Source organism: Chaetodon trifascialis, chromosome 16 (genome assembly GCF_039877785.1).
Source record: "Chaetodon trifascialis isolate fChaTrf1 chromosome 16, fChaTrf1.hap1, whole genome shotgun sequence".
Taxonomy (NCBI): Eukaryota; Metazoa; Chordata; class Actinopteri; order Chaetodontiformes; family Chaetodontidae; genus Chaetodon; species Chaetodon trifascialis.
Genome location: NC_092071.1, coordinates 10,148,309 through 10,164,662, shown reverse-complemented (window position 1 = coordinate 10,164,662; position 16,354 = coordinate 10,148,309). Strand labels below are relative to the sequence as shown.

Here is a 16,354-nt window from a genome sequence, read left to right as displayed (position 1 = left end):
TGGTTTGTTTCCACCAACCACAGCCGTCTGATGACACCCGCGGCAGGAAACGAATGGCTTTACGTAGATTACGTACCGCTACCATTCTCCGTTTGATTAACGCCGCAAGCAGCCAAATACATCGGCCAGTTTAAACATGGTGCACAACCATATTATTCTCCACAAACTATACAAGTTCAAAATCAGGTAAGAATTTTCTTCTTATGACCATGATTAGAGCTTCCCCCAGTTAGTTTTACAACTAAGTGAATGTGAGATTTCTAATTTTTAAAAAAAAAAATTCCACAAGACGACATATTGAAAAACAATGGAAGTTGCGTTTATTCATTCAACAGTGAAACTGCTGCAACATCGGAGTAAACCACTGAGCAGAAACTAACATTCACACTGAGCCGCTGAAACAATGACTGGCACAGTGGAGCAGTAAGGCTTAAGGACGCCTCAGACACATGCACGCACGCACACACTCACTCACAGACACACACACTTGTGCACGCACCACACGCGCGCGCGCACACACACACACACACACACACACACACACACACACACACACACACACACACACACACACACACACACACACACACACACACACAGATGCATACTCACACCCACTCATTTCGTTTACATCTGCTATCTTACACCTCTGTGGCTGCTCGGGCAGCAGCCTTATTACTGTCCCTCTCCCTCTAATGTGGTCAGTCAGAGGTAAGGAGTCAAGGGTCACCTTTAGATCAGGTAACCTCTGTTCCCTGCTGTTGCCTTAAATGCAGGGCTATTTCAGGGCTAAGAGGCGACATAACACAGAGACCTTAACCGTTCATCTCTATGGTACATCTCTAAGCAACATGACCCCCCAGCAATAACACTGCGAGACCAGCCATGGGCCTGGAGGGCGGGGTTCAGGGGGTGTTGGGGAGGTCATGCTCTGGCCAAAGGGAGGGCAAGGAGAAGTAGGGCACCGGCCGAGAAGATGATGTCATTGGTCACTTGGTAGAGCGTCGGGTGGGCTCAGAGGCGGTGGGGGGAGGCGGTGGGCCACGGCGATCTAAGTCTTCAATGTAGAACATAATGAGCTTCCTGCGCTCCTCGGGGACACACTCCAGAACGAGGTACCGCTTGTCATTCTGAAGGATCTTCTCCACATCTTTCAGATGCTGCTCTGACTCCTGGATGAGCTTTCTCGACCTGGGAGAAGGGTGAATATGAGACAGGCAGGATGCTAACACTATGAACAGTATCCTTCTGTGTCTAGGGAAATTTAAATACAACTTACTTCATGTCTATTTATGTGATGCTATTTTTTACTGTCTGACTTTCCTTTGCAACAAGGTCAATTAAACTCATTTGACTGGTCAGGGCTTAAAAACAACCTCTGAGTCAGTCTATAAGTGACACAAGATGTGTGTCATACGACAGTTTGCAGCCTGTCTCCACTCAGTAGTAGAAAATTAACTGAAAATCTAAAATAGTGTCAAAAATGAACTACGGCTATTATTTGAGTAATTCGTATATACTTTCTATCTTTAATGTTTCTGGCCTGCAATTGTATCAGCGCAGGTATACTGAACAAAAAATTTAATGTTTTTCATTTTTGAAGTGACTGTACAGACCTGTATGTGATGAACTTTGTCTCCTTTAGCAGGGTTCTGAAGTCAGCTTTGGCTGTGATGTACTTGTCTTTGATGTAGTCTTCAAACTCCCGCTGTCTCTTCTGCAAACACAGATGACCCGACACCATAACTCAGATGAAATGGATGTGTATTCCATGTGAAAATGTTACAGCCTAATTAAACTCACACCATCAGAATACCTCTAAGACAGACTGAAAAGTATCACCTACACCCTTGATCAATTCAGAGCTGGGCTTCGGATTTTATGAAAGAAGCCAGCTGATGTTGACAATTCTGAGAAACTAGAGCTTATTTTTTTTGTTTGACCTGATCAGTTGGTCTCACAGATGTGGAACACCTTACAGATGTTACTAATAGTCAAGGCTGGTTGTGCTTGAGATAAGGTTTTGAAAGCCGGAAACTCAGTTAACTTTAACAAGGAAAGGTGGAGGTTTGCTGTCATTTTTACTAACCTGGCTCAGCTCAGAGAGCAAACACACGTGTGGTCACGAGTTGTTAGATTTGGTCTTTCTAGATTGTTGTGTTGGTCTGCACTACCTAATAGAGGAAGAGACTCACTAGAGTCACAAAACTCTAGTAAATTATTGTCAGAAAGTGACTTTTAGCATTTTGCAATCATATAAGCTAAATACCATACTGTGGGTGAGTGGTTATCCATTACAAGTCTTACTCTGTCACTGGAGGAGAACTTAATACAGCGAGGGTCCTCCTTGATAACCTTCTTCACTTCCTTCCATGTGGTTGTCAGAGTGATCTAAAACACAAACAAACAATCATGTTGAAGCAAGTCGATAAAAATAAGAGTATTATTTTTCTTTCTAGTCACACTGGATCTATGTGCACATGTAAAACATAAGCAAACAGAGACTAAACTATTACCATGCTGGTCTCATCCAGAAGCTGCCTGAAATGTTCTTTCTTCTTCTTGGCCAGAGCTTCTACGTGCTCGTTAAACAGCTTCTCCTTCTCCTCTCTCTCGAGCAGTGACGCCGACTCCCAGCGATGGTCCTTCCGCAGGTTACGGCGCGTGTCTGACCACGTTGCATCTGAAGACCGTACCTGAGGAATGAATAAATGAAAGCCACTTCAAATACAGCTCAAAGTTTAGTTTTGTGCACGCCATCATATATACATATGTTTAGAAAGTGTGCTATTATTTCTGCACTCATAATCGTAGCTGTAAAATCTGATTGGTTTCTGTGGGGGCTAAAAGTGGTGATACGACTATGCCTAGGATCATTTGTCACTTCTCCATTTTTCTTGTCAAATCTTGTGAAAAAGTGAAAAGTGACTGGTGATGAAGAACAGAATAAAGCTACACAGCATCTCACCATATCAGACATGAGAGCTTTGAAATGCTGGATGGCCTCCTCCCTCTTGTGCTGCTCCCTTTCACGGTCAATCTCTTTTGTCTGCTCTGACCGGGCCTTCTGCACCTCCCGCTCCCTCTCTCTGAGACTGGCTTCGATACGAGCCTGCCGTTCCAACTCGCGTTCCTTCTCGATGTCCACGCTCTATGGAGGATGACACACATGGTCTGCATCAGTTCCCTTTGTAATGTGATGTCGACAATAAGGACTATGCTTGAAGACAGTCATAGATCAGAGTTACTTAATATCAACAAAGTTATAAAGGTGCTGGAAAGATCTACACACATGCACAATAGATAATTACACCTCCTTGGTGTAGTTATACAAGGGATTTTTATATATATATATATATATATATATATATATATAGACCATGATGAAATAATTAGAAAGAGAAGTGCACTGTTTTGTCTTATTATTAGGCCACTCTGACATATGAAGTCATAAAAGAAAAACATGAAATACTTCCATTAAAATGTAACATAAATCCCACATTTGTGTAGTTTGTCATCAGTCACATGTTCTCACACTCATCAGGCTCTTGGATGTAGTCAAAATGATTTTCCCTGACAGTCTCTGTCTTTTTGAGCTCATCATCAAGACTGCAGCTGACATCATGAGGTGCTTTGACTTGTTTTCTACTCATGAGGAATTTATTGCCTCCATGGTAATAAAACACATTACATGAGCTGCCAGAAACTCCTGTAGGTTGAACTGGGCTACATAAACAGTTTTAAGGCTGAATAACTCAAACAAACATGCTATAAATAGACTTGAAGAAGCTTGCGAGCTTAGCAACAAACAACCAATGATGCAACACCTTCTGCAGAATACACTCTTTTCATTAAAAAGAATAGTATGTGGTGCTGTCCAGTCTTTGTGTTTAATACAAGCTCCACTTTTTCAAATGTAATTTCCACAAAAAATGTTGTTATATTTGGGCCAAGACAGTATTTTGAGATTGCTGTCCTGCTGCGTGGCACCATGTGTGCTCCATACAACAACACATAGATATTTAACAAAAAAGATCAAATAAGCTATGTGTCCAATTAGTAAGTGATTCACCTTACTTGTACCGTCCCTAATTTCTACCCAAACACGTACACCAAAAAGTACTGATTAGACATCACTGGCACACACATACTGAAGCCACCATCTTCCACCCTCCTACCTTGGCTTGTTTTTCCATGTACTGTTTGAAAAGTTCTTCTCTGAGTGCAGAGCTCTCCACAGCTTTGTACCGAGGGTCAGTCTCTAGCCTCTCTTTCACTTTGCTCCACCGCTGGCCTCCCTCCATGTGCTGCTCACTTAGGAGATCAAAGAAGTCTTGCTTCACCTGGACGCAAAACAAACACACACATCCACATATCAAAATGAATTAAAAATCTGTCCAAAAACCACGGTAAGCATGGGTGAACCTCAGTAATTTGCTCAAAAGCACATCAGCAGGGCAATGAGAGCTTGACTCAAAGTCAATCAACTTACAGCACATTCTTATTGTAGAGAAAAATACTGTATATTGATATTTGAGTGTGTGTCAGCAATACCTTCTCTCCTCTCGACTTGGAGTCCTCTTTCTCTCTTTTCCTCATAGCGGTGATGAATTCCATGAAGATAGCCTCCCGGTCTTTCATCTTTTCTATAGTCTTAAATCGCGGGTCTCGGCCATGCTTTACTGCAAATTCACTGAATGTTGTTCTGTAAAGATACAGAAACATTGCAGTTACAAGCACCCCGTGAAATGATCTCTTCACCAAAACAACAAAGAAAATATAATCTATTATGTTAAATACCAATGTATACATACTAATACTAATATAGCTGGCCTGTCCCTTTACCTAGGTGTGAGCTTTGCCTCCTCCATCATCCTCCTGAACTCATCTTTGGCCTGCATCAGCTTGTTCTTCTTCTCTTTCCTCTCTTCCTCCGCTCGCGTCTTCACATACTGATCAAACACCTAAAGTGGACATAATCACAAATCTATGACTGAAGGATTTATTTAAAAAAAGGCCAACATGCGGCACAACAGAGTGAGAAAATAAGAATGAGTAACAGTGAGGGAAGAAAGAGACACTGAACCTGTTTCCTCTCTTTTGGATTGAGCAGAAGGTAACGTGGGTCAAAAACAATCTTATGAAGCTCTTTGTCCCAGGTGGAGAATGCAGACACCTGCAGGTAAGAAGACAACACCGGCATTAGACTGAGAGCTAAATTAAATAAATCATTGTAAGAACAATTCAAGAGGTTATGTGACAAGGGAATAAATAACAATGTGCATAAAAACCTTCAGGAAAACTCAAAGAATGCATTGGTTTTTCCTGTCTGGTCTGATTGAAAACCTCCGTGTTAAAAGATGATGTAGCAGCTACAGCATAAAATTTGTGTTACCCCTCTTTCCAGCAGCATTTCTCTAAACTGGGTCATCCGGGCCTCTAGCGGTACTATAGCTCTTTCTCTGGCAGCTCTGAGCTCTGCCTCCATTGCTGCTTCCTTCTCAGAGTCTGCTTCCTTCACGTCCTCCTTCCTGTGAGGGTGAAACCGCAAAGGTCAAGAGAGGTTGAAGGAATTTGAAATGGCAAGAGACACAAAGTCGAAAGAGACACAGGCAATACATTTTCAGAGGGATAAGGTGACTCCTAAACGTTTGCAGTAGTGTGGCATTAAGTACATGGAACCATGTATGACTCACTTCCTCTTTTTGGCTTTGGTTGGCTCCTCATCCTGATTCTCTTCAGTAGCAATGGCTAATTCTGGCTCCTCCTTATTGATACCTGCGTACGAACACACACACATAAAAAAATTAATACACTACTGCAGTGTGCAGCGTTTCAGAGTGATAGCAGCACTAGTGTACCTGCATTTCTTTGGCCTCTTGTTTTTTGATTCTGAACTTGTAATGGCTTCAAATTATTAATGCTACTAACAAAGCAATTGGCTTGAATGTCATTATTCACAATTATCAAATGTACTTTGGTGTCTTAATCACTGGCTGCATGTGAAGATGTCCACACCTGTCTTCTTGCTGTCCTCCAGGCCTCTCTTGTGCGGTGGCTCCTGGATGTGTTTGTCAACATCAGCTCGACCAACCAGCTCATCCGGTCGGTCCCACATGGACAGCCGTGTTGTTGGGTTGTAGAAGAACACGCGATCATCACCCGTCCAAACCACACACCTGATATAAATGGACAGACACACACAGTGATTTTAGGTGAAAAAGAAGAATGCATGAGATTCACTGCAATAAAGTGGAGTGGGGAGATGATGTGGGCTGTGCTGTGGTATGCATACCATGGTGTGCCAGGGATAGGGTTGGTGGCTATAGGCCTGGCTTTCTGAGCTGCTTTTTCCTCCTCCGTCATCTCTTCTTCTTTAGGCTCCTTGATAAGGAAAGAGAGAAAATTGGTTCTCTTCATTACTATTATATTCATACTGTTCAGCATCTTATCATCTTTATTATTTTTTTAATGATTTACACAAATGTGTGTCATTCATAAATCATTATACTACTACATTTCTTGCATTCTGAGATACTATAAATGTCACCCTTTCACGACAGGCTTACACAATAGTGTACTGTACTGTAAATTTGTGACAGAGAAAATGTGTTTTTTCTGGTGCTGTTCAACAAAGTAATTTGACTCTTCACGTACCTCCTTGACATTATTAGCGTTTTCTAGTTTGTTCTCCTCATCCTCCATCTCCATCGCTTCAGCTTCCTCCTGGGCCAGACGCTCTTTGATCTTTTCTGCTTCTTTTTCTGAAGATAAGGAGAACAAAGAGCACAGGTAACTAAAAGTGGTGCAGTGTAGCTCAACAAATGCAGACTTTTAATGAAATGGATTCATTCTGCCAGTTTCCTGTTCAGTTTCCACAAATGCTATAAGAAGGAGCACAAGTAAATCTTAGGACAGCTAATCTGGGATCAGGGTTCTAGTATGTTTGTCTGTGCATCTTATTAGTGAGCAGAAAGTCAAAATGGGTAAGATTTGTGCTACAGGAAACCAGACAAGTCTACTGGATCATCGCACCATGTCAGACAAAGCTTATGTGCGTGCACTAGTCAGCAGTGCCTACCTTTCTCCACCAGGGCCAGTGGTTTCTCCCAGGTGGACTCCAGTGTTCGGTTGTTGTAGTAATACGTTTTCCCATCAGCTGTTTTATACTCCGACCACTCGGGGAGCTGCAAGGATCCAGCCATGGAGGCAGGAGCTGAGAGAGCCAGCTGTGGGTGCATCATGGAAACTAAAGGCGGGCCCATGCCTGGAAGCATGCCTGTCATTAGTCAGAGAGGAAAGACGCAGACCATGATTGGCTGAGAGTCATCTTCATGTCTGTGCCACTGATAGTAGTTGAAGTGGACTATACTCTAGAAAAGGCATTAGTTTATGCATCAATTTGTGAGATGTAATTTCCCCTTATAATCAAAAATGTGTGTTAGCAAAACCAGAGGTAAGACAGAGAGCTCCACAGGCAGAAGACGACTCACTGCTACTTAAAAAGGGCTGTCCCTGTACGCATTTGCCTCGTCATCTAGAGAAGTAGATTATTTAGATGAGTGGGGAGAAAAAAATATTATCACGTCTGCTCAACTCTAAAAAAGCCTTTGAAAAAAATTGCTGATTGACAACAAACACAGGCCACATACACAAACAAACAAAGCAGTGACCACACACACAACCATGCCACAAAAGAAGACAACCACATGACCACAATATGTAACCCTAACTGCTATCATTCTCAATCACTACAAGGCAACAGCAGCTAGCGTTGTGGGAACTGGCCTAACAGACATGTTCTCTGTCGCGGCTACACTCATCAACCACACACCTCAAAATGCCTAACAATCAACGACTTGGCCCAATCTAACTATTTAGATACTGATTTTCAAGTGTCAAGTCTCATTTAACCAAAGCAAAACAATTGAGTCTTACACTTTACCTGATAGTTCCCGAGGACAGTGCACAAGCAAAGTACATTCATCATTCAGTGAAAGCTGAATCCTCTGATGTCAAAAGTGTACTGGTGATGTAATGTATGTGGTGTAGGTCTTGCAGCTCTCTCTATTTAATCCAGAATAAATAAACAGAACAAGTCTGTACGTGTAATCAAGAATGAGTGGCTTAATAACAATCAAGCTGGAGGTTCTGCCTCTGTCAGTTGGAATGGAAAAATTTTCACTACTGTACACCGGATGGATCATGTTCACAGCATTCACCACCATGCCACTGTTTGAGGGTTCCCATATGTAACATGTGACTCATATGGACATCATTCACTACCATGCCATCTACTGTAGATCTGAGAGACGAGCGGCTGGGTGTTTACCGTTGGCGCTGGGGCCTGCCTTTACACAGGGTGCACCTACTATCTGCATCATTGCTACACCTGCAAGAACAACGGACAAGCAAGCATCTGGTTGAACACAGCAGGACACTAGACATCAACTACCATGGTGTGTAAGAGTTTGTGTGTGGCCCCACTCAGACAAACACACACTCAAATTTTAGATTGTGCATTACTCATTGCGTTACAAGAGTTACTCAGCCTCTGAAGACATTTATGTGTAGTGTATTTAGAAATGTGAGTGTACACTGGGTTTACAAACTGGGGTTTATTTGGAGGCCATTACTACAACCCGATTCCCAAAAAGTTGGGACACTGTGTACATAAAATAGAATGTGATAACAGGTTACAGAGCAACATATGTTGGTCGAAAAGGATTTACAAATCATTTCATCCTATTTTTATTCATGTTTTACACAGTGTCCCAACCTTTCAGGAATTAGCGTTGTCCATTAATGATTAAGATAAAAAGAAAGAAAATGTGTAAAATAAAATAAAATAAAATAAGCACATGTGAAAGAGTGACTGCGTCATGTTAGACCAAAACAAGCATTCAGTCTAACTGTCAGCTTAATGACCATCAGCCCTAATCTATACCTAGCCCCATCTGCTACTTCATCCACGAAGAACACATTACAGTGAAAAAATTAACTACCCCAATGAGCTTTTTCAATCAATTGATGACAAAATGAGGTACAGAGAGAAAAGAGGGAATCAAATAAGACACACGAGAGAAGAGCAACAGATAAAACCTTGAAAGCAAACACAGAGGACTAACAGGAGCATTTACATTAGCCTACATTTAAACTTCAGATACTGCACTCAAGACCTGTTGTTGCGTGACCTTTAAACTAGGTATGGCCTGATAAATATGCACTGGCTGAACTTTTATAGGTATAACCTGTGAGTGAGTGCCACAAAATAATCCTACCCTACGGAGGTGTTTCAATAACAGTTAGAGTTGGAGTCCACTGGCTACTCTAATTTTCCACAGAGACTGCAAACTACATGTCAGTTGTCACAAAACATTTACAGGGCTAACTAAGTTCCTGATCCTTCTGCTGGAGCCATTGAGACTACAGGGACTTTCTACGTGTCAGGCTTCAACCAAACATCTGTACAGCCCGGCCAACAGAACTTCAATATAGTTTACTGCAGTTTTTTTTTTTTTTTACTGGTTCCAACACATTGTTAAGCTGTTCCACCTAGATATGCTGGGTTGTTAGTTCATTGCTCTTAGTTTGAGGTTCTTACCTGGTAGCGGGATGTGCATGCCCGGCAAGGGCACCCTGAAAGGTGGCACCATGACGGGGGGAAAGGCAGGTATGGCTGCGGTGGGCTGGGCCACACTGTGAGGCAGGGCTGCAGGCAGCAGAGGCACGGTCTGCACTGCCGTAACAGGTGATGGCACCGTGGAAACGGTTACCACAGTGACTGGAGACACAGCAACAGTTGAGGTCACTGTGGCAACAGGGTTCAGGTCTGCTACAACAGTGGCTTTTGGAAACAGAATGAGAAAAAAAAGATCATTTTTAGTTTAGCTTGTGTGTATGTGTGTGTGTGTGTCTGTACGTTTGATAGAACACTGTGCACTTACCTGCAATGGTCACAGATGGGGAGGGGGTGGTGGTGGAGTCTGGACTGGAGGTGAGTGTGCGGGAGGGGGTTGTGGACGGGGCTTGGGTAGGGGGGGCTGCTGCTGCCGTGCTGGCTGTAGTGTTGACACTGCTTGAGCTGGCAGCTGCAGTCACCCCCACACTTGGGCCTGTCCCCGCAGCCCCAGCGACAAGTAGGGGGTTGAGTTCAGACTGCTGGATGATCTTCACACCATCCGGTTTACTCCACGATGACTCTCTGGTCCTGGCGTTGTAGTAGTATGCCTGATAACACACAAGAACAATAATAATACAACATTTTTGTAATAATGTGATAATCAATTTGGCTGATTATCCTGAAACTTACTACGCAAGATTTCACCCACAGTAACTCATTTGAAAGATTTTAGAATGCCAGCATTTCCAGTACAATGATAAAGATATCATTAGACAATTAACCACGGGATTTTCCTTAATCATGTTCAGTGTGTGTGTGAGCACTGCAATATACTGTCACTCACATCTAAATATGAATTAAACTCGACCACACATATTCAGGGAAAATGTTAGAACTTAATGCTTCACAAGAAGAAGCAACTATATTGACTGTGAAGTTGCGCTTGCAGATTTGCATATCATTGTCCTTCAAATTTAATGCACTTTTGGATGAACTTTAAAGGACTTTAAGATCGTTAATTACTTCTCCAAGCCTATTCAGACTGCATAAACCAGTACAAGGATCCCGCTACATGCTTAGATACGACTTCCAGTTTACCTTTCCCTCTGGTGTCTTGTTCTCTACCCAGATCTCCTCTGTAGGGTTGAGTGCAGGGGTTCCAGAGGCAGGAATGGGGGGCATTCCAGGAGGAAAGAGCATCCCTGGTGGAGGCGGCAGGTTGCCCATGGGAGGGGGAAGGAACGGAGGTCTCTGCAGCAAAATATAAAGACCCAGCATTCAATTTTCAGACTGTAAGGAGTAGGGCTTAGACTATAAATGACCCAATAACAGCCCTCCCTCCTCAAACAAAATGTGACTTCTTTGGGTATTGAAAAGTGACCAGTCAGATAAGCAGTTGACTGTTTAGCCAGCAGCCTGTCCTTATTGCAACCTCTAAATCCAAATTAGGAGGTTTGTGCATCAATACTGTATTATTCAAGAGAGAATCACACTGCAGAATTAATTAGGAAGAAGGTAGTAGCGAAAGAGATTATAAAACAGCGTTAGTCATCTTTCTCCTTGATTGTGTTCAGTGTCAGGACTAAAGCTTTCCTTGTGGTCACTTTCTTTGCAGACTGTGTCGGCCAGATGGCTGAGTTCAAAAATAAACTGACAATTATATCTCTGCTTGAGGTATCACCCTTTTCTTTGGACTTATTCACACAAGCATGCTCATTTACCACTAAGGTATTTAACTAACACTTTTGACAAGAGGACCTTGAATATGAAGAGTAGAAGAAAAAACCTTAATATGTAGATCACCTGCATTTGAAGCTATCAGTCCACACTGATGCAAATATCAGTTAGGGCACTGGTATTATCCCTGTGACATTACAATAAATGTCGGTAACCACATAAAAGACGGAGTATACAGGTAATAGTACCCTTGTCACTTTTCATACGGGTGATGCAAGTATGATACTGGCCTACATAAAGTGTGTTGGACACTTCCATAAAGAAAAACATGCATGTCATAAGAATGGGAAACAGTCACCTGTAGATGGGGGGGTCCCATGGGTGGTGGCATGCCTCCTGGAGGTGGGATGGGTGGCATGTTGGGGTCAAAGGGTGGGCGTGCAAATGGGGGTCGTGGTGGGGGTCCCCTCATCATCCCAAAAGGAGGTGGCGGTGGCCTAAGGAGCGGTGGTGGGCCTCGTAACACTTGAGTCTGGGCAGGCGCAGATGCAGGTGCAGGTGCAGGCGCAGGGCCGCGGAACCGCACTGCCTGCTGTGCCATTCTAGCACACCAAAATAATATCAAGTTACAATGTTACAGTGTTCAGTGCCAGATCACTAGGTAGAACTAATAAAAACCCTGTGATCTCACCACTTTGATCAAAACTAACATTCTGATGCACAAACAAACCATTCTATAAAACTGAAGGTAATTCTAATGCTTGAAAGTAAACCTAACAAAAGTCTCACAAAACGAAGAGCCGCACAATTAATATCAACATTATCTGTATGTTGTCAGAGATGAAAAATAACAGTATGTTGTGCTTGCTTAACAATCCAGACAGAATTTATTGAAGACAGATGTTTACTGTGAAGGGACATGCACTGTAAGCTAAGATAGTTTCGCAAATTATTACAAAAATTTTGTACCGTACGATGGCCTGCGCGTAACCATTTCGCCGCACAAAAGCGTTCTTGCAGACGCAGTAACACTGACGTGATGATGTTTGCTCAGGAGCCTTTGGGTGTAACGTTTTTATGATATGTAGCTCTATAAAGCTCACTATTACACGTGTTTAAACGTTGAACTCTTCAGGGTGATATCTCATTGGCAGTGTGAAGGCACATACTTTGATCGTAAACATACTCAATCAGTGAATCTCATCTTTAATGAACTAGGCTAACAGCAAGCCAGCCTATTCAAAACACAGAATGAACGGAGTTATGTGTTCCTGTCTGCTAATGAATGTAGCATAGCTTAGCTAGCTGGCAATTACACATTAACATTTGAGCACAGAAAACTCAAGGGAAGAGTTGTGTCTGAACACAAAGTCGGGGCCTGGTGAGGTACGCAGCCCGAAGAAAGAGGAAAACACCAGTCTGTGTTTGATCTAACTGCCTGTGTTTACCGCGTGCCACGAGCGGAGACCAGGGACGTGCCGCTTGGCAACACAGGCTAGTTAGCTAGGAGCTAGTTAGCTAGCGTGGCTACATCCACGAATAAAACCACCGTTTATCACAACCCCTTGACCAAAAACAACGCAGATCAACTTCGTATAAAATCTCGGCTTATCCTTTACAGTACACTTTATTTCAACACATCATTTGCAATTATCTAACCTGTTGTCGCTGAACCCGATAGTCTCAGTCTCTGCCTGGTCCGCCATTACAGGAAAATGTAACCGCTCTCTTCCTGAAAACGCCCCTTAGTGGTTTCTATTTTTCCTATTCGCTAAACTTTGACGACAATCATAGCGCAGCCCGCACTTTGTGAGCTCTGATTGGATAACAATCTTCTCACGGAGGTCTCCCCAAGCAGTCATTGGTCCACTTGGGACCTATTTTTTCATGATGTCTTTGTTCCGTTAGTGTGCAGGGTGTCGTTCATAATAAGTTGGACTTTAACCACAACCACTTTTTGCATACTGCAGTAGCTATTGCCCCTTCTCTAGTACTAAAGTGTGGGTATTTTGTGTGCCCACTGTTGTGAGAAGTGGTGGAAAAATAACTGAAGTCCACAATTTAAAAGTAGTAGGAATCTACCGCACTGGACAATCTAGTGCAGTATTCAAGTTCTTTATTACCATATGCACCCCAGCAATCCTTACCAATGAAATTCTTTGATCTTATAAGATATAACTTCACTGATCCCACGCTGGGTAGTACATAATCAGGTAAATAAGCAAGTGGAGCCCTTGCAGTAGAATATGTACCAGTAACTACAGTATGGGAATGGCGGTATAGTATAAAGTGACATCCATGTATCATTCGTGACGAGAAGAGGTCCAGAGTGAAGCCGTCCCTGAGCCTGGTGGTGCAGGAGCGGATGCTATGGCTGTGCTCTGGCATTGGTTTGGGACCAGCTGTCTTTTACAATATGAACCCTCTGGAGTCATTTGGTGGTGGTCAGCATCAGTCAAAGATATTCTCTGTTTTGGCCCCACAGTGGAGGAGAGTCATTGCACATCTTCTGCTACAGGTGAACAACACGTGGACAACTCATTATGTTCATCTCATTATAAAAAACAGATTAACAGATACAGTCACAGAACATTTTGTTTATTTGTCCATAAAATCAAATGTAGATCTTGGTAAATATCGCTGCCAGTGTTGCCTTGTGTGTGCTGAACATCTCTTAGAGAAGTCCAACTACATCAATATCATTCTCACATGTACTCTCCACTTGAACGTTGGCTGAAAGCTGCTGACTGGTGACAAAATCAGGCTGCTCAAGGGTCTCTGATGTTGTGGTAGTGTCAGTGAGGACTTCATGACTGATATCATCTGGATGATCCTCTCTGGTGAGGGCAGCCACAGCGTCCCTCTGCAGGTTGGTGTTGTGGTAATGCTTCACTTCCTCCATGGAGCTGCTGGCATTTGAGCATTTGTAGAAAAACATGATATAGACACACAGCAATTAGAAAATACTCCATTGAGTGCATCAAAGCAAATGCAATTGAACTGTGAATTCTGTGAATCCTTACTCCCTCTTAAGGAAACAGTGTTTTTGTTTATCTGTAAAAATGCCCATTTAAAGTGAGCATTAACTAATTGCCTGGGCTATGGAAAGAGCACTAAAGGAAATAAACCAGTTCTTTTATGTTTGCGAGACAAACTATTTCTCTAACCTTGGATGGTGGATCTGGAACCTATGGTAGAGGCCCATCGGATGACACTGGCAAGAACATGGGAAGAGAGAGCAGCCCACTGTGTAGGGCGTCGTGAAGGGATGTGCATATATTCTGGGTTTGGACTGAGCTGGAGGGATGGCCTGTGACATGAAGGAGGAAATACCTTGGTCCTGCCCTGAGAACAAACACTCTCTGCTTTTCTTCCTACGAGGATGAAACTCATAATCTGCCATGACAAAGCAAGACAGAGAAAGTGAAAACCAGGGGTTCATCATCCATACCAAAACATATCTAAACAGAAAATGTATCCTACTGTAATCGTTCATACCAGGGAATTGCTGCTCGTGCATGTATTTCAGTTTGTGAGCCACTTCATTGTAGGGCCTCTTCTGCTCCTCACTGAGTTTGGACCACTCACAGCCCAGCAGGACGCTGATGTCTGTGATTCTGGCTCCGGGGAAGGCTGCGCGCAGGGCACGTTGGTGGATGTGAGACCACACCATAAAGGCGTTCATTGGCCGCTTAATCTGTCCGTTCTTGTCTCGGCCTGGAAGCATCTGCTTCAGATCTGATGGAGACATTCGGGGACTGGTTATTTCACTTGCTGTTGTAGAAAAAATAACAATGCGAATAAACATCAGGTCAAGATTCCATTAGAAATCTGTAAGACATGTTTACAGACAAAACATCTCATGAAAACATGATTTCATTATTTTCCCTTTCCTTACTAAATGCATTTCAGAGCACAGCTGATTTGTCTATTTTGTTGTTCAGTGTGAATTGAAGCTCACAAAACAAATGCTGATTGCCCTCACATCACAGACTCAAGGAATTTGATATCCATCAGGAAAAGAAGAAAAACAGATTAAACATCAGTGGTGACAAATTTAGAGATAATGTCAAGTTTATGTGATACTAAGTCAAAGAAGTCCTTATTCTGAATTAATGTCTTTTTATTTCGATTTGCTACATCGAAATTATTAGAAATATCTCATAATTTTGACCCAGAAAGAAAAAGTTTGACTTGGCTGAATTTTGACTTTGTCTGTGCAATTAGACAATCTCAGAAACCAAAAAATGGCAGTTTGTATCTTTGTTATTGATAGCGTTTCATATATATTTTCTTATTTCTCTGCTTCCATAGACTAACTGTTACACACAGAGAATCGCACCTTTCTCCGTTGGCTGGATGGTCAAACTGATGACTGGATTATCAACACCTAGTTGGGGTGTGGCTGGTCTGAGGGGGACTGGGTCTGGGCTCAGGGCTTCTCCGGCTGCAGTGGTCTGTGGCGTATCCCGCCAGTCGGTGACCTGATCACCAGATTGACTAACCGTCTCTGGCTTGACCCCGCCATCAGCACCGCCGTCCTCCGCTGACACACTGCCATGAAGTGGTAGTTTGTGTTTTAAGACGGCCATTGTGTTTGGTAGCGTCCCATCCTCAAACTGATAACTTGCTCCAACGGAGGCGACGCACCTTTCCCAAGTCCTGGATCCGTTTCCGGCGCCGGTCAGCGGCGCCTGGCCCATGGTCGACACACTCAGTTCTCGTCGTCTTCTTTTCGGGAGCCTGTCCATTATTCCAACCTTCGCTGTAACTTTGGGTTTGGTCTGCTTTTCAGTTTTTGCATCTAAACTATGATGGATTAAAAAGCGTTGGTTGCCAAGGCAACGGAGAACTCTGTTAGCTGTTAGCCATTTAGCTTTTGAACATTTGCCTTTATGGCAGAAAATGACATTTACATGACTTTTGTTGCTGCTGACTGACTGAATAACACTGCAAATACGCAGATTGAGGGGCCAGGGAAGGATTCAGGATTAGAGCAATGCTGCGATCAAGTCCCTTCTCCATCATAATGTTTATCAGGCAGCAAAAACGTTG

At 43.0% G+C, this 16,354-nt stretch overlaps 2 protein-coding genes across 4 annotated transcripts; both read right to left on the bottom strand.

Moving 5' to 3' along the window:
• Positions 1-298: 298 nt before the first annotated feature.
• On the bottom strand, positions 299-13,033 carry tcerg1b (transcription elongation regulator 1b (CA150)). Of its 3 annotated transcripts, none has more exons than XM_070982900.1 (21): positions 12,959-13,033; positions 11,658-11,901; positions 10,721-10,873; positions 9,948-10,230; positions 9,605-9,847; positions 8,333-8,392; positions 7,082-7,279; positions 6,658-6,764; positions 6,296-6,384; positions 6,019-6,179; positions 5,697-5,778; positions 5,396-5,531; positions 5,087-5,176; positions 4,846-4,964; positions 4,555-4,705; positions 4,179-4,343; positions 2,969-3,151; positions 2,517-2,696; positions 2,308-2,391; positions 1,617-1,717; positions 299-1,191 (listed from the first exon to the last, which is right to left on the bottom strand). In XM_070982900.1, the coding sequence occupies exons 1-21, from the start codon at positions 13,003-13,005 to the stop codon at positions 990-992; spliced, it is 3,078 nt and encodes a 1,025-aa protein (XP_070839001.1). In that variant the 5' UTR covers positions 13,006-13,033; the 3' UTR covers positions 299-989. The 3 variants fall into 3 exon arrangements, 2 of the variants coding, with proteins under 2 accessions (XP_070839001.1, XP_070839002.1); XR_011603173.1 differs by lacking the exon at positions 299-1,191 and adding an exon at positions 2,090-2,174 and having other exon boundaries at positions 12,959-13,022; XM_070982901.1 differs by lacking the exon at positions 8,333-8,392 and having other exon boundaries at positions 12,959-13,027.
• A 940-nt stretch (positions 13,034-13,973) lies between these two features.
• LOC139345006 (sex-determining region Y protein-like) lies at positions 13,974-16,002 on the bottom strand. Its single transcript, XM_070983454.1, has 4 exons — positions 15,642-16,002; positions 14,798-15,037; positions 14,463-14,695; positions 13,974-14,231 (listed from the first exon to the last, which is right to left on the bottom strand). The coding sequence occupies exons 1-4, from the start codon at positions 16,000-16,002 to the stop codon at positions 13,974-13,976; spliced, it is 1,092 nt and encodes a 363-aa protein (XP_070839555.1).
• Between the last annotated feature and the right edge of the window lie 352 nt (positions 16,003-16,354).